Source organism: Nyctereutes procyonoides, unplaced genomic scaffold (genome assembly GCF_905146905.1).
Source record: "Nyctereutes procyonoides isolate TBG_1078 unplaced genomic scaffold, NYPRO_anot_genome, whole genome shotgun sequence".
Lineage (NCBI taxonomy): Eukaryota > Metazoa > Chordata > Mammalia > Carnivora > Canidae > Nyctereutes > Nyctereutes procyonoides.
Window position 1 is genome coordinate 33011408 of NW_026575020.1, and position 20525 is coordinate 33031932.

The window sequence follows — 20525 nt, forward strand, 5'->3', positions numbered from 1 at the left end:
CGGCCCCCCAGCTCTGGCACAGCACCCTCTCCACCCCCTGAAGCCTCTCCCAGTCCTTACCAAGTGCTGAGAGGCCATGGGGAATAAGAACACTCAGGCCAATGAAAGAGGCTGCTCTCCCCCTTTCTCCCAAGGCTGCTCCTTTCGGGCTCTCAGGGCCCACCCCACCGGAGCGCACACGCCAGAGAACAGAGATCCTCCGTGGCAGAGCCACTCAGGGACCTGAGCCCGGGGCAGCCCCACCACCATCTTGTCCTCTCAAGGTACTCGAGCCCAGCCCCTCGCCCCGTGCCCAAGGATGCCTCCTCCAGTGCGGGTGACCTGGGGACAGCCTGGAAGTCAGCATCCCGTCCTTGTTCTGTACTTCCCTGGGTGACATATTAGTTACCCCTCCCCAGGGCTCCAGTTACCCCATCTGTGACATGAGAGGGTTGGACCGTATGGATCACCCCGGGCACCTCTGCATTCTGCGATTTGTTGGGCCTGGGGCCTTCTTTAGAAAGGTCACTTTCCAGGGGCTAAATACTAAACAATGGGACAGAGATAGAAATGGGTGTTAAAACACATATCAGAGCTTTCCAGAAAACAGGTGCTTGGGGATGTTTCACCCCAGAAAGGGTAGTTCACGTGGGAAATGTGAACCCCAGGAGAAGCTGCCCTGGTCTAAGACAGGGATCTCCAGCTGGGAGAAATTGTAAAAGGACAGCATGGGGTGACAGGAAGGAAGATACAGTGCAGACCCCGGGAGCCCCTTCCAGGCCCGTGTGTACCGGCTCCACATGTATGCACGCAGACCATGATCCTGACCCTCAGACCCTGCATGGGGACAGCAGCCCCAGCACACATTCTGCTCCCTTGGCATCCCCATGCTGGCCACCCCAGGAGGACAGGAAGGAGGACCAGATGACCAGCTTGCAGGTGCTGCCTGCACCCCCAACTCCCACCCTGCCTTGAGACACCCTTCCTGGGTCTGAGCATCCCTCTCTCTCATTAAACAGTGTCACCTAAGGGCGTGTGCAGCTGCTATCTCTGTACCTCCCCAGCGGCAAGTCAGACCCTCCCCCCACCCCGCCGCTAGTCCCCGCCCTGCCCCGCCCCCCACTCTGCCCTCCCCATCCCACATCCTGGGGGTCCAGAGCCCCCTGCAGCCCTGGACCGCCAGGATGGACTCTTCTCTCAGTTAAATTTCCCCCGCCTTTTTGATGTCACATCCTGTCCCAGCCTGCTTCCCCGCCGCCGCCCTCCCCACTCCCGCGCGTGAGCGTGGCGCGCGGGTCCCCCTGCGCCACCCGGCAGCCTTTCTCGCAAACTTTTGGCACCCCCTCCCAGGCGCGCCGGTGCGGGGGGAGGGCAGGGGGAGGGGCCGCGGAGGGCTGCGCCCCGCCCGGGGACAGTGGGGACAGCGCGCAGGACGCGCTCGCCATGCAGAGCAGAGGCTCCGGGTGCTGAAGGCGCAGGGCCAGGGAGCCGGGAGCGCGTCCGCGTCCACGCAGCGCCGGCGCCAGCACCAGGGCTCCGCATGCCAGGACGGCGGCCGTGGCAGCGAGACATGCAACCGGCCCGGAAGCTCCTCAGCCTCCTCTTCCTCATCCTGATGGGCACCGAACTCACTCAAGTACGTGCATCCAACGCCATTTTACTCCCTGCGAGCGAGGAGGGTGCGCGGTGGCCGCCCAGCCTGGCGCGGGGACGGGGACCTGGAAGTCGGGAGCGGCTCGCAGCTCAGCTCGTCGCCAGCCGGGGTGGGGAGGGGGCCGGCCTGCCTGCCGCGCTCGGGCGGAGGGAGGGGCGCGGTCTGCCCCAGGACTGCTGCGCCTCCCCACCTGGGACCGCCGCCCTGGCCCGGCCCTGCGGGGCTGAGCCCTCTCTCCTAGGACCCCCGGCCTCCCGCTCCCCTGAGAAGTTCAAAGGGCAGCCCGGGGGCTCCTTCGCGGCTATTGTCATCCGGGGGATTGGGAGCAGGGTGTCCAAGCTCCTGGCATCTCCAGAGGTAGATCTGAGTCCCACCCCCCGCACCCCTGTCCAGAGCATCCTGCATCTCTGCCTTTGGGTATGATGCCGCCCTTGGGGCTCCCCAAGCAGGCGGCGGTGGCAATTGTGCCTCGGAGGCCAGACGGGGAAGGGCAGGCAGCGCGTGCCGGGCTGGGTGCATTGTGGACTCAGTGTGCAGGCTTGGGGGGTTGTGGCCACATGCGCGGCGTGAAGTGTGAGTGGCAAGCCGCCGTGTGCGTGTGTGGGGACCGCTGGGCATTTTAAGCGGGCTTGCCATCCCCTGAACAATGTATCCATAGAAAGCCTGTCTCTGGCTGCTATTCTCCATTTTAAAAATCCATTTCAGAGCTGGCTGGTCTGGGAGGCGGAGAAGGGCTGTTGGGGAGCACTGGAATGGGGGTGCTGCTTTGGCACTGGGGTGCTGGGAAGAGGCTGCCAGCTTCAGGAGCCAAGCTGCTCAGGAGTGACATTAAAATGCCCTTTCGAGGGTGCCACTGTGCCACGCTCAGAGCTGAGGGACGCCGGCTGGTCCAGGAGGTGGACGGGCAGCCCGCACTTTGGCCACAAGCCCCAGCTTCCCTGACACTCCCTCCCTCCCTCTGTCTCCCTCCATCTCAGGATAAAAGAGGAAACAAAGAGAGAGGGCAAGAGGTGGATCCCAGGAGAGAAGGCTCTGGAATAGGCGTGCTGTGTTCCGCCCGGGAAAGCGCAGTGTCTAAGGGTTTTGCTGTCCCACCTGCCCTCAGGGACCCCTTCCCTGGTGCCACCAGACTGCCACCTCCCCTAGAGAAGTTCCCTGCGTGGTCTCAGGGAGAACCGGGAAGTTTTCCTGGTTGCGGGGAGAGCCTGGCCAAGGGGCTTGTGTACTGTGGATGGACAGTTGTACATATGCCAATGCACACACACACTCGTTCACATGTGTGCACACTCACACACACTCCACAGATGTGAACACACAGACGCAGAAAGGAGCCAGGCAGGTGGTAATTAGCAGCATGTGCCTCACTTAGACATTGTGGGGAAGAGATAGCTGGTTATCCGTGGGCCTGGCAGTGGCTGCCCTCAGGGCCCCCCAGGCCTCAATGGCCCTCCCGATTCTAGGCACCCAGAGGACAGATGCTTTCCATCCAGAGGGCTCATCCTTGCATCTTTTTCAAGATCCCCTGTTCTTGAAAGAAACTTTTGGTTCAAGTTCAATTGGAAGCTTTGTCTCAGTGTCGAAAGTGTCCACCTAGCCTGCCCCCCACCCTCGAGGGTCCGCCAGCCCCTGCACACACACCTCCGCCTCCTGTTGCAGCCAGGTCCCCTTGCAGCCCTGGGTCAGCTCCCCAGGCCCCCAGCCTGCCCCTGGGCCAGCAAGGGGAATGATGTTTTCTTTGGGAGGCTCCCCTCTCTGAAATCCAGCTGTGGGATGTCTCAGGGGACCCTGTCCCTCAGTGCAGCCACCCCTGAGGCATGGCCTCTCCCTCCCTCCCTCCCTCCCCTGGGCCTGCCTCAGAGGGAGGTTAGGCTACCAGAGTCCTGTGTCGGAAGCCTATTGTCCCGAATTGTGGTGGAATTTTAGAACAAAGGCTCCACCAGCTAAAATCACTCCAGTTGTTCCAAGTCTATGAAGGTTAGAGAGTAGCCACTGGTTCTAGAGATGCCCACTACCTGGGCTGCCCAGCTGGCCCCATCGGGGCTGGGCCAGGGGCCTGGCACCTTTTGTAGCACTCTCAAAGGTGGGGAGTAGCACAGGGTCAGGGCCGGGCTGCTCTGAATCCGACAGCTGCTTGGGGCCATCCACACTCCCGGAGTCTTGCTTTCTTGACCCCAAAGTGACTCAACCCCAGGAAGCCACACTGCACGGTGTCGTGAGCAGAGCTCCTCCGTATGCCCCTGAGCACGGAGAGTGAGCACGCAGACAGCGAAGCTCCGGGGGCTGAGCCGTGAGGTGTCGGCTCCCCTGCCCACCCTGTTTGTCTCCCACCTTGCAGAAGTCTCTCCCACAGCTGCACCCTGCCCACCCCGCTCATGGGACCCTGCCAGAGATCCACACACAAGGTTCTAGGGCCACCGTGTTCATGGGTCAGCACGCATGGAGGTGGAAACAAGTGAGAAACGTGCGGCTTGTACCTGCACTTCCTCAGCACTGCTTGAAGGATGCGGGCGGAGGGCGGGGGAGAGGAGCACATGGCCGCGCCATCTGTTCTCCCGACAGCTCGCGGATGATGAGCCACTCAATCAAATGCCGGCCAGTGATGGATGGCCTACTATGTGCCAGGCTGGTGGGCCCAGAGGAACTTTGTCCTCAGACAAAAAGATGTTTTACTTGGTCCTGTTCTCTGATTTCCAATCAAAGGCTGGTGCTTCACGCTCCATGAGAAGCATCATAGGAGTTTCCCAGCGGGATGTGGGGAGCTGACGCCCTGTCTTGGGAGAGGTTGGTGTGGGGAAGCTGACCCCTCTGTCTTGGGGGAGGTGGGTGCAGGGAAGCTGATCTCTCTGTCTTGGGGGAGGTGGGGTTTGAGGGAGCTGACCCCTCTGTCTTGGGGGAGGTGGGGTTTGGGGGAGCAAACCTCTCTGTCTTGGGGGAGGTAGGGTTTGGGGGAACTGACCTCTCTGTCTTGGGGAAGGTAGGGGGGAGCTGACCCCTCTGTCTTGGGGGTGGTGGATGCAGGGGAGCTGACTCTTCTGTCTTGGGAGAGGTGGGTGTGGGGGAGCTGACCCCTCTGTCTTGGGGGTAGTGGGTGCGGGGGAGCTGACCCTTCTGTCTTGGGGGAGGTGGGTGCGGGCAAGCTGACCCCTCTGTCTTCGGGGCAGTGGGTGCGGGGAAGGCTACCCGAGCCCCAGGCCCACCTGGTCCACCAGTAGAAGTATGCTCCTGCATTTGAAGGTGTGAAATGGGTGGGGCTCTGTAGCAACGACCTTGACTCAGCTGCCCTTACATGTACCCCAATACCACCAGGCACCATTGGGGTGACCTTGAGAAAAGCTCCTAGCCTCCTAACCTGGACCTCCACCTTTTAAAAACTGGATGACCCTGGAAGATGTCGCCGCAGTCCCCCCACCCCCTGCCCCTGTCCTGCTGGGTCGCTAACTCACCCTCCCCGTGGTGTGCTGTTCTTGGACACCAGCTGGCTTTAGCACAGTCAGACCTGGGTTCACGTACAGAGCGTGTCCGAGCCGTGTGGTCTGGTGTCTGGGCTGACATGCTTTGTGGGAAGACCCAAGGCTCTGCCGTTATTGTTTGTTTAGGAGGCCGGAGACTGTGAACCTGGGGCTCTGGGGTTGGAGCGGGGGTGGGTGTTGGAGAGGGTGACGTGTGTGTGGTCCTGGGGGTCCTGGGGTCGCTCCTGCCTGCTATTGCCCAGGGCCAGCAGTGAGCCTGGGCAGGAGGGAAGCGGGGAGGAGCAGGGTCCAGGCTGGCCGCGCAGGAGGAATCCAGGAGGAATCAGATTTATTCTAACAGAGAAGCAGAGCTCCCCTAGCGGGGCTTGGCCTTTCTTAAGGACGCAGGCCTCCACGCATGCTTCCAGCCGTGAACAATGAGCAGAGTGCACTTGAGGGCCAGGTGTCACCATGGTTGGCACTGCTGGTCCAGGAGCCCGAGTCCAGACGTGAGCAAACCCTACTCCCCTTGGGGAGGTGTGGGTGGGTGCTGTGGACGGGTGGGGCAGGTGTCACGGAGCAGCTGGTAGGGCAAGCCCCTAGGAAACCCACCAGGACCTGTCACCCCAAATCTGTTCTCTACTCCTGAGATTCTGCTTGTCCTACAGAGGAAGATGCAACTGCTCCCCTGAGCAAACTTATTTTTTTTAAAGATTGTATTTATTTATTTGAAAGAGAGAGAAGGAGCAGCGGGAGGGGCAGAGGGAGGAGCAGACCGCCCTGCAATGAGCAGGGAACCCAACTCGGACTTGATCCCAGGACCCCGAGATCATGACACCAAGCTGAAGGGAGACACTCTTTTTATAAGATTTTATTTATTTATTCATGAGAGAGAGAGAGGCAGAGACACAGGCAGAGGGAGAAGCAGGCTCCTTGTAGGGATCCCGATGCGGGACTTGATCCCCAGACCCCGGGATCACAACCTGAGCCCAAGGCAGACACTTAACCACTGAGCCACCCAGGTGCCCCCTCCCCTAAAGCATACTTAATTTCTTAAAATATTTTATTTATTTGACAGAGAGAAAGAGCAGGGGGTGGGGAAGAGAGAGAGGGAGAAGCAGACTCCCCGTTGAGCAGGGAGCCTGATGCAGGGGCTCGATCCCAGGACCCCGAGATCATGACCTGAGCTGAAGGCAGACATTTCACCGACTGAGCCCCCCAGGTGGCCCCCTCCCCTGAGCAAATTTAATGAGAATAAAACAGCCCAGTTCTGTGACCTATTGGAGACTGACCTTGGGCTGATGACCCCGCAGACCTCCCATCTACCTGCCCTGGCTCCTGGCCTGCCCCCACGTCTGCCCTGGACACCAGGGTGGTAGCAATAGTGGGGCTAGTTCAGGAGCACTACGGCCTTCCCCTAAACCCATCAGCTCACAGTGCACGGCATTTACTCCTCCTTTGCAGGTGGGTCTGCAGGCCCCTTCCCCCCGGGGCAGCCCACCAGAGAGGAGCAGGGGGTGAGGAGTGCTCCCCACTCCCAAGTGGCCCCACCTTCCAGAGCAGGAAGGTGCTGTGACACCGGGGGGTGGGGGGGCTGCTGCAAATCCTCCTCCCTGGCAGCTGCTTCATCTCTGAAAGCAATTTGCTTCTCCTTCCACTGACTTCAGCCTTCTCCAATAAAAAGAAAGGTAATTTTCCGCCTTGGGTTGTATTTATTACTAAAGTTATCAAGCCCTGTAATCAGTATTAACATCACCGTGTAAAGTAATACAAAACTAATTACTAGCTAAAGTGAATTAGATACATGACAACTGCAAGCCGGGCTAACGGGGAGGGGAGCCAACTTTGGGCTCAGATGCTCTTCACACTCTGAAAGCAGCAGCCACAGGGTCCTTGCCACGGCCGGGCCTCTCCTGAAGGTCCCATGGTCCAGGCGGCTCTGACCTGCACAGCAAGAGGGATGGGAGGATGCCCGTCCCTTTGCTTTTCAGAGGGGCACATGCATGAGAAACTCGCCAGACTCTAGAGCACATGGTTGGGACGCCTGGGTGGCTCAGAAGTTGGGCATCTGCCTTTGGCTCAGGTTGTAATCCCAGAGTTCTGGGATCGAGTCCCATATTGGGCTCCCTGTGGGGATCCTGCTTCTCCCTCTGCCTGTGTCTCTGCCTCTCTGTGTCTCTCATGAATAAATAAATAAATCTTTAAAAAATAAAATAAAAAATAAAGCACGTGGTTAACTCCAGCCCGGATGCTGAGCGTCCCCGAGGCACACTGCCCACCAGGACCGTGTCTGGATGCCCAGGTCATCGAGCTGCAGACCTTTGCAGAGCAGCACTGCGGGTCTGGGTTGGCTGCATCTCCAGTGGCGGGCCCCACGCTCCACCAGCTCTGACCTGGAAACGCAGCCTTTGAAGGGGAGCAGCAGAGCGCCAGGGAGCGTTTGGCAGGGGCCCCACATTGTCTCCTTCCTCTTACCAGGAAGGGGGGCAGCCTGGAGCAAGTCCCCATGGCAGGGTGTGTGTGTGTGTGTCTGGGACAGCACACCTGGGCTCCTCATCTCCATTCTCTGGGGCTCACGGAGCAGCTCTGCTCCCCCGCAGGCGTCCCAGCGTCTGTGTGATGGCTGAGTCCAAGAAGCAGGCAAGAATGCACAGACGTACTTAGCTCATGCTGCTCGCCCCTGGCATGCCCGTCTGCAGCCCCAGTCACATCCTGTGTGGCTTTGAGCATCATTCAGGGAGCGTTCCCTGGGGAAAAGGGACCAGGCTCTGCTGGGGAAGGGGGGCTTCTTGTAAATGCCGGCTCCCCCTTCCTTTGCACCCAGGTTACATTTCACAACAACTGCCAGATGTCAGAGGGTGAAGGCACCTTCTTTGCTCTCAGGCAGTGCTTAAAGATGCCAGCTTTCCAATCCGCTTGCTCTGATCTCCGCCACAGGGATTGGGCCGTGGGCTCCTTATGCACGGTTTAATGACATCGACGGTCTAGCAGTCGGTCGGGAGGAGAGAGGGTGGCTGTGGGAGCCGGGCCTGGGGGGATATGAGGGGAAGCCCCCTCCCCGGCTGCGTCCACACTCAGATGTGCAGGTTAGAAGTGTGCCCTCCCGCCGTGCGTGGGGCGGGTGAGCAGATAGGACGCTGTTCCGGAGCTCAGGCTTCCCGGCAGAGACTTCTCCAGTGTGCAAGTGGTGCTCGCGGGTGGCTCCGGAAAGCAAGTTACTCCCGCTTGGGGTGTCTGAGGGTCGAAGAGAGAACAGAGGTGTATTCATACATGTTATAAATAGTGTGCTCAGCACCGCGGGGCGTTGGCGTTACATCTGACAGCAGAGCAGGACTCGGAGAGGAAACGGAGGCAGGCTTTCAGAAACAATCTGCCGCTCTCAGGTGTAGGTCCCTGAGCCCCTGGCCTGCCCCGTGCTCTGAGGCTCCCGGTCCCCCGGCAGCCAAGCCTCCCGGCCTCGTCCTGCAGCCTCAGGGGGCATGGCATCGAGGTAGTCCTTTTCTCCAGAGATGGTGCACCGTCCCGGAGAGCTGGCTGGGCAGCTTCCTGAGGCCGAGTCCAGGCTCCGCAGGCCGAGGGTCCTGATCGGCTGAGGGCAGAGTGTGGGCTCTGGGAGGGAAGAGCCTCTGGGAGCACCCAAGTCCTGCTCTGAGCAGACGGTGACTTCCTGGGTGTCCCAGGGTTGACTCTCAGATGTTTTCATAGCCAACGTCAATTTCTGATCCACATCAGGTCCACGAATTTGTGTCGGCATCAACAACTGATCCAGTAAAAACCAGTCTGTCCCCAGTCCCTTAACAGACAGCAGGAAACAGTCACATCCATGGGACCCCCACCCCACGAAGCCCTGAGCTCAGCGCACAGGGCAACGTGCCTGCCGACTTCTCACATCCAGGCCCCTCACTCCCACATGTGGACTCCATTCCAGGGGGCAACTAAGAGGACATGAAGTCGTGGCCTCCCAGTCTGGACATAAGCTCGTCGGAGGCAATGTTTATGAAAGTGGCATGGAACGTTCCAGAGCAGGAGCAGAGGGTGTGGGGGGGGGGAACGGGGAGGGGCCACGGGCAGTCAGCTCTCTGGATGGACAGACTATCAGGACAAAGGGCTGGAAGGGGGTGTCGTGGCTCAGGAAAGAAGCAGCCCCGGTGATAGCTGCGGGTCACAGAGCCCTCTGTCCTTGAAAGCAGCCCCTGTTCCGGGGGTGGGGGGCTAGAATAGACACCATGAATCCCAGCACCTCCAAAGGAGCCTGAGCCTACATGAATGGTGGAAGAAAGTGGCCTGGGAGTTGGTTCGGGACCACACGGGCCAGCTCCCCACAACTGGGCTAACGAACTTCCACCACAGTGGCACCCAGTGATGCCCGAGCACATCTGGGGCAGGTGCACAGTGAGCTGCTGGGGCTCTGGCCTGCATCTTCTGAGCCCCTCTCCACACATGCTCTCCCGGGGGTCGGGCACAGAGCAGAGCACACACCTTGCCTTTCCCTGCGGCCCAGCCCCACAGCAGCAGTGTCGGGAGACCCTCCACCACTAAGGGCCCTGCAGGGTGCATGGGACTCGGCCAGGAGGAAGGCCCCCTTAGGGATGGGTGTGAGCAGCAGCAACCCCGCCCACCGTCGCCCACCCGGGTCAACCCAGAGGCTGTGGAGGGGGACAGGATAAGGGGATGCTCGGATCGGGCTGCCCGTGGCTGCTGGGAGAGGGGTTCAGGTCACCTGTGGGCTCCTCTCAAGGTGCCTGGCTCCAGACCAGACCCTCTGCTGCTGCAGGGCCGTTCTTCCCCAGCAGGGAAATGAGAGCAAAGGGTGCATACAGTCCAGGAGAAGCACAATGGCCATGCATGGAGCCCCCCTTCCACTCCCACGGCCCTCTGCCCACCTCCACCCCGCCCCTAGCAATGTGCAGATACTATGAGGAAAATGTGCCTGTTGTTTAACCGCAAAAGGGCATCCAAACTTTGTTCTCTGGGGAAGTCCCTTTGTTTAGCCCTAAGCAAGTCCCTGTCCCATGGGCCTGTGCTCGGTCTGTGGAATGGAGGTGGTCAGGTGGCCCTGCGGCCTTTGTGAGGCTTTGTCAGGCCGTGCTCTGACACCCCACGTGTGCCTGTGCCCTTGAAGCAGGGGGGTGCTTCACGGGCATGTCACGTCCATCAGCCCTCCTCCTGAAAGCTCTGAAGCCCAGGGCCCTCAGGGCTGGCATTCCTGTTTTCACATGCTGCTGAATTTGTACAGGCCCCTCCGAGGTCAAGGCTGGAGGTCCCCCCCATCCGAACCCTGAGACATGATGGCATTGGGGGGCAGGGCCTCTGGGGAGCCTGTCGGGAGGTGCTGTGCCGCTGTGCCGGGCCTGGTGCCCTGTAACGAGGATTCGGAGCACTCGCTCCCCCTGTTGCCATCTGCCCTGTGAGGACACGGTGGCGAGGAGGTGGGCCCTCCCAGGACGCCACCCCGCCAACGCCTTGCTCTCAGACCTCCAGCCTCCACCCCTGTGCGCCACCGATGTTTTTTGTTTATGAGGTGTCAGCTGGTGGTGCTTTGTCACAGCAGCGGGAGCAGAGAGACACTGTGCCATCCGACAGGCGGAGGGGCACCACGCTTTTGAGCTTGGTCCTGGGAAGGGCTTGCTCCTGGTTTGACCTCGCACAGGTCTTGTCGTCTCTCTGAGCCTGACACAGCAAGCGCATGGCCCACAGGCGTCCACAAGGGTTAAGGGACATCACATCACGCACCTAGCATGCGGGTGTCTGGGGCACGGCGCCTGCTCGGTTAGCATTACCATGGCCACTCCAAGTTGTGAACATAAGTGAGCCCTTGCTTCAGGGGAAGCTGTGTGGAAATGGGGATTTAAGCACCTCCTTGGGAACATTTGGGGTTGGCCAACACCGAGGATCCTTTAATCCAAATGCCTCATTCTTCAACAATTCATAGTTTGCTTTTGGAAATACTGTATAGCCTTCTAAATCAAATTACACTTGCTCGAGCCTTCTCAGATGACCCTTTCAAATGCATTAAAGGCATTTCTTACTGACTCATGGGTTCCAGTCATTGGAGAGGACTTTAGGATTGGAGGAGCTGGAAATGACTTACCTCCAACCTCCAGCTTATCAGAGTAGGGGTGCAAGGCAGAGAAACAGGAGTGTATGCCAAGGCAATGGAGGTGCAGGGCAGGGTAGCAGGGAAGTAGGACATGGTGGCAGGGGTACAGGGCGGGGCGGTAGGGTACAGGACAGGGTGGCAGGGGTGCAGGGCTTGGGGGGCAGGGATGCAGGACAGGGCAGCGGAGATGCAGGGCAGAGAGACTGGGATGTATGCCAAGGCAATAGCGGTACAGGGTAGGACAATAAGGGAGTAAGATAGGGCAGCAGGGGTGGAGGGTAGGGTGGCAGAGATGCAGGGCAGAGCTACAAGGGTGCATGTCAAGGTGGCAGGGGTGTACGACAGGGCAGCAGGGGTACATGCCAAAGTGGTAGGGGTGCAGGGCAGGGCAGCAGGGGTGCAGGGCAGACAATGGGTGCAGAGCAAGAGAGGTGGGTGAAGGGTAGGTGGTAGGGGTCCAGGGCAGGGGGGCAAGGGTGCAGGAAAGGGAGGCAGGGGTACAGGATAGGGCAGCAATGGTGTAGGGCAGAGTGGCAGAGGTGCAGGGCAGTGCAGCAGGGGTGCAGGGAAGGGCAGCAGGGGTGCATGCCAAGGGGCAGGGGTAAAGGACAAGGTGGCAGGGGAGTAGGAGGGGGCAGCAAAGGAGCAGAGCAGGGGTGCATGTCAAAGTGGTAGGGGTGCAGGGCAGCACAGCAAGGGTGCAGAGCAGAGCGGCAGGGGTACAGGGCACGGCAGCAGAGGTACAGCTGCCAGTGGGTCAGGAGCGAGCTGTCCCTGCTCCACACCCCTCTTCTGTCTACACAGGCCCTCCTGGAGGGGGCGATGTGAATGGTGCTTCTGTTTGCTTCTTTATAAACACCGACAAGGAAGGAAGAGGTGGCGAGGGGCCGAAAGGCAGGCTGGGTGTGAACCTCCAATTCTCTGACCTCCCAGGCTCTGCTTGGCTCCTGGCAGCTGCAGGAGCCCCGAGGCACAGTCCACACTTGGCAAACGCTGTGGGAATAACCCAGAGCCACACATTGCGAGGCCTGCCTCCTGGCTGTGCCCAGGGGATGCCAGAACCTCTCCCCGCTGGCTCCCCGATGGGACTGCCGCTCTGGGGACGGGGCCCCACATCCCCGCACCTAAATGCCCACACCCAGGGTCGAGGAGAGTCCTGGCGGGGACGGGCCCCAGCCACTCAGTGGTCCTCGGGTCTTCCCGCCTCCGACAGTTCCTTGGATGGAGCATCAGCTCCATCGTCTCCAACTACCTGGGCTTCGGTTCCTCTGTTGAGGAGCCCGGCCAAGTTGGCACTCTTCAGATTTCGAGTACCAACTGTAAATCCTTATGGGACATTAGTGACATAAAGGGAAATCAGATGTTCTTCAAAATCAGGTTGTTTTTTTTTTTTAATTCTTTATATTTGCCCATCTGGAGTTCATCGCCCTAGAATGTGGCTCTGCTCAGTGGGTCCAGCAATACCTCCCCAGCATTTGTGCATCTGTATCAATAGCAGCAGCTCCGGCAGTGGGGGAGGTCTCTGGGGACACAAATCCCAACTCTGGCATGGACTTGAGCCCTGGTGGCTCGGCTGAGGGGCCTCTTGAGCAGGTTGTGTCTTGTGCAAAGCAGGGTACCCTTTACTGGGTGCCAAGCCTGCTCCTGCACTAACCATTGAATCTTCATAATACCCTAGAGGGAGAGATGACAATGACTGCACTGAACCCATTTTACAGACGGAGAAACAGGCACAGAGGGGCTGATGCCCTGGCCGGGGTCTCCCAGCCAGTGGCAGGCTGTCTGCTTTGAGTCTGCCTTCTCGGTGCTGAGTGGCTCACGGGCAATGCCTCTCTCTGGCCATGGCATGCACTTGGTGGCAAGTGCTGGGCATCTGCCCCCGCGTTGGTGTCGCTTCTGTCTGGGGGGTGTACAACGCGCTGTCCCCTGTGTCTTGGCCTGGTTTGGGGGTGGGTCTGCCGCACCCTGTACTCATCCATCTTGCTCTCGTAGGTCATAAGCAAGTACCCATGGCTTCTAAATGGAGGCCTTGAGCGTTTGGTAGATTGGGTTGGGTTCGCTTTGAAATTGTTCCCACCAAGTAAGTGGCCACTGTCCGCAGTGGGATTTGCGCGTGAGGGATTTGCGCTGGCGGGACGTGTGGCCCCGCATCTGCTCACCGCGTGCTGGCTGGGGAAGGTGGCGGGGCATTGGTAGTCGTGTGAATGCTGCCTCCAGCACCTGGCCCTGGCGTTTGGCCTGGTGTGACCTGGACCCCGTGGGTGCTCAGTGGTGCCTACAGTACCGGCACACGCTAGGAGATGGCGCCCTTCCCCAACGCTTGGAACCGGCCACCTGCACTCCCTTGTGTTCATTGGGGGAAACGTCAGGAAACCCTTCAGCGGGGTCGCACACCCAAAGCTGGACCATCCTGGCTGTAATCGAGTCCCCTCTCTGGAAGGGGATGGAGCAGAGAGAAGCCCTAGGCCCTCCGGTGGGCCGAGGAAGCCTGGCTCCTTGCAACTGCTGCTGGGGACGGGAGACTGATTCTCACCCGGGTGGAAGAGCGTGTAGTGAGTGATCTGGGGAATTCTTCTCTTCCCCAGTGGCTGGGAAGGCCTCATGGGCGCGACTGGAGGATGTGCCTTGCATCCCCTAGAAGGCTCCTGCAGATGCTAACGCCCTCTGAAGGTGTTCGACCGCGTCAGCCCTGGGGTCCTGAGGAGACTTGCACGTGCCCCGGCGTGACGCTGTAGAGGGCTGGGGACCTGTGCCAGGCTGCCCTGCCCCTCTACCTGGGCACCAGGACTTGGGACCTCCACTCATGCCCCCAACCACAGACCCCAAGGCCCCACCCAGGACCATGCTCCTCATGGGCGTGGCACCTTTAGCTCTCCTGCCCCCATGCCTGAGCCCCAAACCTGCACCTGCATGCACAGCCCCCTTCCACCCGCACCCAGGAGCCCACAGTGGTGGGTGCCGGCAGACTCCGTTCCTCGCAGAGGCCCGAGAGCACCTGTCCCCGGGGCCTCCCAGGGAGCGCTCCCCTCTACACCCCTTTCCCTGGCGGTCAGCGCTGGAGCTGGAGACCCCCTCCCACTGGGCTTCGGGGGTCAGCAGGGCTGGCGTTCAGAGCCAGGAGTCACCCCCAGTAGGTCCGGGGCAGGGGGGCTGGGCCGCGCTCCTGTGGGGGTGGTCCCAGAGGAGGGCCCGGGCCTGGCTCGGTGCGCCCGCGAGGGGGGCGGCGGCGCAGCCCATCTGGACGGTGAGGCCGCCGAGGCGCCGCAGGACTGGGGGGGGGGGTCAGCTTTCCTGCCCCAACACCCCTGTCAGCCCCTTGCCTGGGGTTTGCAGGCCTCGCTGCCAGCAGCCAGGGGGCGGCGGGGAGCCGGAGCGCAGAGGAAAAATCCACCCATTTCCTGGGCAGATTGCGTCGGCCGCCGCCCGGCCGTGTCCCCGCCTCCCGGCCGCGGCCCCCGCGCGCAGCCCGCGAGGCGCTCAGAGCCGGAGCCGGAGCCGGAGCCGGAGCCGGCGGCGGGGCGCGGGGCGCGGGGCGCGGGCGCGGGGCGCGGGGCGCGGGCGCGGGGCGCGGAGGGGCGGCGGCACCGCGGACACCGGGCGGCGGGCGGCGGGCGGCGGGCGGCGGCCACTCTCCCCCGCGCCCGGGGCGGCGCAGCCATGGCCGGGGCGCGCGGGGCGGCGGCGGCCACGGCGGGCGGGCGGCGGCGGGCCGAGGGGGCGCGGGGACTCGGCCGGGCGCCCCTGCCCGCCGCGGTGCCCGCCGCCTGAAGGCTGCCCGGGGGCGCGGAGCCGGCGCCGGCGCGCGCGGGCGCAGGAGGCGACTCGAGGCGCGATGTCGGTGCCGCTGCTCAAGATCGGGGTTGTGCTGAGCACCATGGCCATGATCACCAACTGGATGTCCCAGACGCTGCCCTCGCTGGTGGGCCTCAACACCACCAAGCTCTCGGCGGCCAGCGGCGGGACGCTCGACCGCAGCACAGGCGTAAGTCCCCGCCGCCGCCCCGCCCCCGCCCCCGCCCCCGCCCCGCGGGCCCTCCGACTCCGACCCCGACCCCGACCCCGACCCCGACCCCGACCCGGGCTGGGCAGGGCAGGGCAGGGCCGGGCGCAGGGCCGAGGGCACCGGCTGGGGTCCCCGGCGGCTCCCCCCAACCCCCGCGGGCGGGGATGACCTGCCCCGCGCTCTCCGCGGGTCCCCCGGGGGTGCCGCCTCCTTCCTCTGCCGGGTTTCCTCCAGGGGTAGGGGGCCTGGGGACTCGGAGCCTTGGAGTCCCCTTCAACTAATAAAAGTCCATCGCTGACAAGGTCAGGAAACTGAGGCAGGGGACTTGGGGACTCGTCCAAGGTCACTCGGCAAGTAAGGGGTGGGGACACGCCGCTCCACCCTGTCGGGGCTGGTCCAGCCGGGGCTCGCCTGGAACTGAGCCGCCCTACTTGTCAAGCCAGAGCAGCCCGGCCGGCCTGGCCGAGCGGGCCAGCAGACGGGTGGGGGAGCCGGCGGCTGCGAGTCCCCACACCGAGCCCCTCAGGGTGCAGTGGCCCGGGTGGGCCCTGGGAGGCACCGGCTCTGGAGCTGGCCCCCACTCCCTCCGTCACCCGTCACCCCTCTGCCCTGCCTCCCAGGTGGCTTTTCCTCCCTTGTCAAGGCCTTGAGGGAGGGGGAGAGTGGCCAGGGCGCCTGTGGGCAGGGCTGACTTGGCTGGTGGCTGGAGCTGCTGGAGCGGGGCTAAGCGGGAAGCACCCCTGAGTGGAGGAGGAGGTGAGGAAGGGCCCCAGGCTGGCTCCCTGTCCGGGAGGCTCCTCTCCTGCCTGGTTTCCACTGCCCAGGGCAGAGTGCTCTGGGAGGGGTCTCCATGTGACCCCTCCTAAGACCCTCGTCTTGTTCACCCCACCTGGGTGGGGGTGGATTTCAAGGATGGCATCCAGTGGCTCTCGTAATGACTTTGTCCCTGCGTCTGGGTCCTGAGCCTCTGGGGTTGGCAATGAATGAAATAAATGTATAGCTACTATAGATTCTCCTCCCCATCCCTGTGCTAAAAATAGCAGGGAGGTGACCTGAGGTGCCGCGGGGCAGGCTGTGGGGGAGGGTCTGGGCTCAGTGAGTGTTTGTGGCAGTGGTGTCCTCCCCTGTGCACCTCGTACTTGGGACCTGAGCTGGGCTGCAAGGTGACATGGACCGGGCACGGCTGTGATTTCTCCATGGTCCTTGAGCATACCCCAGGACTGGGGTTGGGTGTGACCTGGCACAACATGTCCCCAGAAACTTGGTGACATCCACCAAATGACTCGTGGGTGGCAGCCCTCGCAGGGTTGGAGGCCAGGCGTCTCCTTGGGCAGCCTCTGCCAGGCTGCTCGCAGGACGGCAGCGGGGGCCAGGGGTCGTTGGGGCTCCGAACTAATGGGCTGTGGGACCCGAGCTGTTACCGCAGGCGCCCCATCCCTGAGCGGCAGGGACGGCAGTGCGAGGCTGCGCCAGCCACCCCTGCTCGCCTTCTGGAGAGGAGATCTTATTTCTGAATTACGTGCTGCTGTGAGTCAACCAGCCACTTGCTCTCCAGCCTGACTCCTTACCAGCTTGCGGCCTCTCCCCATCCCGTCTACCTCCCCTAACCATTTGGTCAGTTGCCAGAACACCAACATCCCTGGAATTGAAAAATCCCCTGGATTTGAAAAAAAAAAAAAAAAAAGTCCAGAGTCTTGCCAGTTTGATTTCCTTGTAGCCCCAGGCATCCTGATGGGATGCGACCCCTTTGTTCTTGGGGGCCCCGTCCCTCCCCGTCCCTCCCCGTGCTTACACCACGGCTCTGGACCGTTTCTGTCCTCTGCCAGGGCTCGGACTCTGCCCATCCTCCCTGCTTGTCGTGCCTGGTGCGCTGCCTTGTGATCTCACTTCTCTCCCTCTCGCTCCCTCACCCACCTGCCCCCCCTGCAGGTGTTGCCCACCAACCCTGAGGAGAGCTGGCAGGTGTACAGCTCTGCCCAAGACAGCGAGGGCAGGTGTATCTGCACAGTGGTCGCCCCACAGCAGACCATGTGCTCACGGGACGCCCGCACGAAACAGCTCAGGCAGCTACTGGAGAAGGTGAGTCTGTGTGGGGCGCGTGTGCGCATGCGTGTGTATCCGTGTACGTCCGTGTGTGTGCCCACCCTGGCTCCAGGGTTTGGCTAGTCTGCAGGGTCTGTCCCCACTTCAAGGCCTCCCGCTCTTAGCGTATCCATACCCAGAATATTTGTGTGAATGAGGGGTTAGTGGAGACCCCAGGGATGGCCCCACGGGAGGTGAGCGGACCCTGCTGGTCACTCCCCTGAGGAGCCCCGTGGGAGTGGGGAGAGGTGACGTGGGCTGCTCCCCCATGCCATGCCATGCCACCATCTCCCCACCTCCCCTGGCGCCCAGGAAACCTGGGGGCTCGGAGCTGTGGCCGAGCAGCCGGGTGGGAGAGTGCCCCAGGAATCCCTGGGGCTCCACCTGATGGGCTCTTTCTGCTGCCCGTGAGCAGGTGGGTCAAGTGCACACTGGGTGCAAGTGCACACTGCGTTCTCACCTTTGCGGCCCGCTGCCAACAGCACTGTGTGGCTCAAGCACAGGGTTTAAATCCATTGTTTCAAATAATCTTCACAAGAATCCTGTAAACTTGGTGAAGTTCTTTCACCCTGTTTCACCACCCACATTCTCACATGGACACCGCACACCCACACACATGCTGTGCACAAACCCACCTACACACCCCATGTACACAGCACATAGCACACACACCCCATGTACACAGCACACATACGCCCCACATATGCACACGATATACATATAAACACACCTCATATACACACCACACACCCCCACACATGTATACACCAGATACACACACATCACGTGTACAGCACATAGCCCATGTACACAGCACACATATACCCCATATACACAATATACATACATACACATCTTATAGACACACCACACACACACACACACATACACACCGGATACACATATGCCCCATGTACAAAGCACATACCACACACCCCACATACAACATACATACACACTTATACATGCCTCATATATACCCCACACACCCCACACATACACACCAGATGCACATGCACCCCCATACCACACATACCCCATTATAGCACATACCACACACCCCAACATACAACATATATACACACACATACACATCTCATATATACCCCACATACACATGCACCTGCACCACATGCACACCACCCACACACACACATAAACACACACGCCACATACACACCTCCCACTCACCCACCCATACATACACACACCCCACATACACATCACACACGCACATACCACTAAGCCAGGGCTGTGGCTCCTCACTGGGGAAGGTCATGGCCCAACGGCTGGTGGAAGGACAGCACTGCTGTGCCGTGCTAGGTCAGAACTGCTCAGTTTGAGCTCAACCACAACCCCTTGTACAGCTCCAGGCAAAGCAGGTCCCTGTCTTGGCCTCAGTTTCCCCAATGTGGAGGGAAAGCATGGGTAAGTGATTCCTGGGCACTTCCGGCTCTGTGTGGTTCCCAGGGTGAGTGTGGGGAGGCCTGGTGATGGCACCTGCCCACCCTGTAAGGGATAGTGTGGTCTTTGTTCTGCCCTCCCAAGCCCACCCAGAATGTCGTTTAGAAAGAATTAAAGTAAAACACATTTAGCAGATTCCACAAACGTTCATTAACACCAAACTAGACTGAAGCCTAATTGGGCCTTTAATTATTCAGAATTGCAGAGGAAGGAGGTGGAGCTGGGAAGGGCCTCTGGGACCTCTGGGTTGGGGGGGAGTTGGGCGGGGACCAGGCGGTGGGAGGGGTGCCAGAGGGGGGCAGATCCGGAAGACTGGTGGGGTAAGGGGGCCCTGGAGCTCTTGGAGGAGGGGCCCTCTGGGTTCCAGAAAGCTCTGAGAGCCCCTGGGAGTGCAGCCCTTGGGGCCCTCCTTCCTGCTTCATACTGTGTGGTGTCAGGGCTGAAAGATTTAAAGCCCCATTTTATACCCCAGTGGGCACTGTGTTTTCAGAGGGCAGCAGCCTTTTGTTGTAAAGGAGGCCTCTTGGCTTCCTGCTCTGATTGTGTGGTGGGGGCAGGGCTGCCAGCTGCCCTTTATCCTGCCTGCAGGTGCACGGAGCTGGGGGTGTGCCCCCTCAGCGGCGGGGCTGGGGTCCCAGCTGAGTACAGGGGTGTAGCTCTGGGCTTCTCTGGCCTGGCTGCATGTGGTACTCCGCCCGTGGAGTTGCAGGCCGCACACCTAGGGGTCTGGCTATAATTGGCCCAGAGTCCCTGGGAGGGCCTGGTGGCCAGGACCTGATAGATGCCCCAGTGCTGACCTGCGGCCAGGGCCAAGGGCCAGGAGACCCCCGCCGAGTGCAAAAGGCCTGTGGTGGCCACGGGTTCTGCTCTCTTTGAAGAGGCCACCAGCCCTGACTTTGAAAGTGTGGGCTTTGGAGTCAAGCCGGGCTTTGGATCGTGGCTGACTGCCGTGTGATGGTAGACAAGGTGCTTGCCTTCTCTGAGCCTTGGTCTCCTCTTCTTGCACAAAATGGGGCTCGAAAGAATGTTTGCTTCACAGGGTTTTATAAAGATCGAATGGAATAAGCGCCACGATGGAACATCGAGGGTGTTCAGTGAATATTAGCAAGTGTCCGTTCCCCTGAGGCAGGTGTGCGTGCTGCACGTGGCCGCCCCTCCCCACTTCCTGTAGCACCCGCTGCCACACCGGCAAAGCCTGGGGAGGACGGGGTCACTTGGCAGCTGTGTGACCTTGAGCTTGTCAATTGGCTTCTCGGGGACACATCCTGCAGGAAAGAGGATGGATGGCCAGGGCCAGGGTCTTCTCCAGGGAGGACACCCACCTGGGACTGGTTGTGCCCTTCGGCCCAAACATCTGCTTTTTGAGCGGCCAGAGAGGGGGGGTCCTCGCTTAAGTTGGGCCGGACAGTAGGAAAATCTGCATTCTGTATTAAGAATTTGGGATAGCTTGGCATCTTAAGCATTTGTTTTCTAAATCTTAAATTTAATCTTCTTTGAAATGCCTTAAAAGCATTCCTTCTCTGGCAAACAAGAAGCCCGGAGCGCTGCGTGAGGCCCCGGTTGGAGGCTGAGACGGAACCGGCGCGGACCCATCCGCTCGGCACACGGAAGCCCTTGCTCTTGCGGGTTTTGCCAACACATCGAGAATCCTTTGTCGCAGGAGGGGAAAAGGGTCTTGACTGGAGCGGCCACTTCTGTTCCTCCTCCCATCTTTGTGGCTGCAGGAGGCACTGAACACATTAGGCAAGGCCATGGGCTGCGGCTGTAGGAGTGAATAAAGCCCCAGTCCCCTCC

General features: G+C 60.8%; 1 protein-coding gene across 2 annotated transcripts in view; it reads left to right on the plus strand.

Moving 5' to 3' along the window:
• The first annotated feature begins 1368 nt into the window (after positions 1-1368).
• OLFM1 (olfactomedin 1) overlaps positions 1369-20525 on the plus strand; it is a 37810-nt gene continuing 18653 nt past the window's right edge. The window contains exons 1-2 of one of the 2 annotated variants that reach the window (XM_055329198.1): positions 1369-1615; positions 17115-17264. In XM_055329198.1, coding sequence (XP_055185173.1) covers positions 1520-1615; positions 17115-17264 — 246 coding nt within the window. In that variant the 5' untranslated portion in view covers positions 1369-1519. Of the gene's footprint in view, positions 1616-14892; positions 15165-17114; positions 17265-20525 lie in introns of those variants that run through there. The other variant, XM_055329189.1, reaches the window with a different exon arrangement.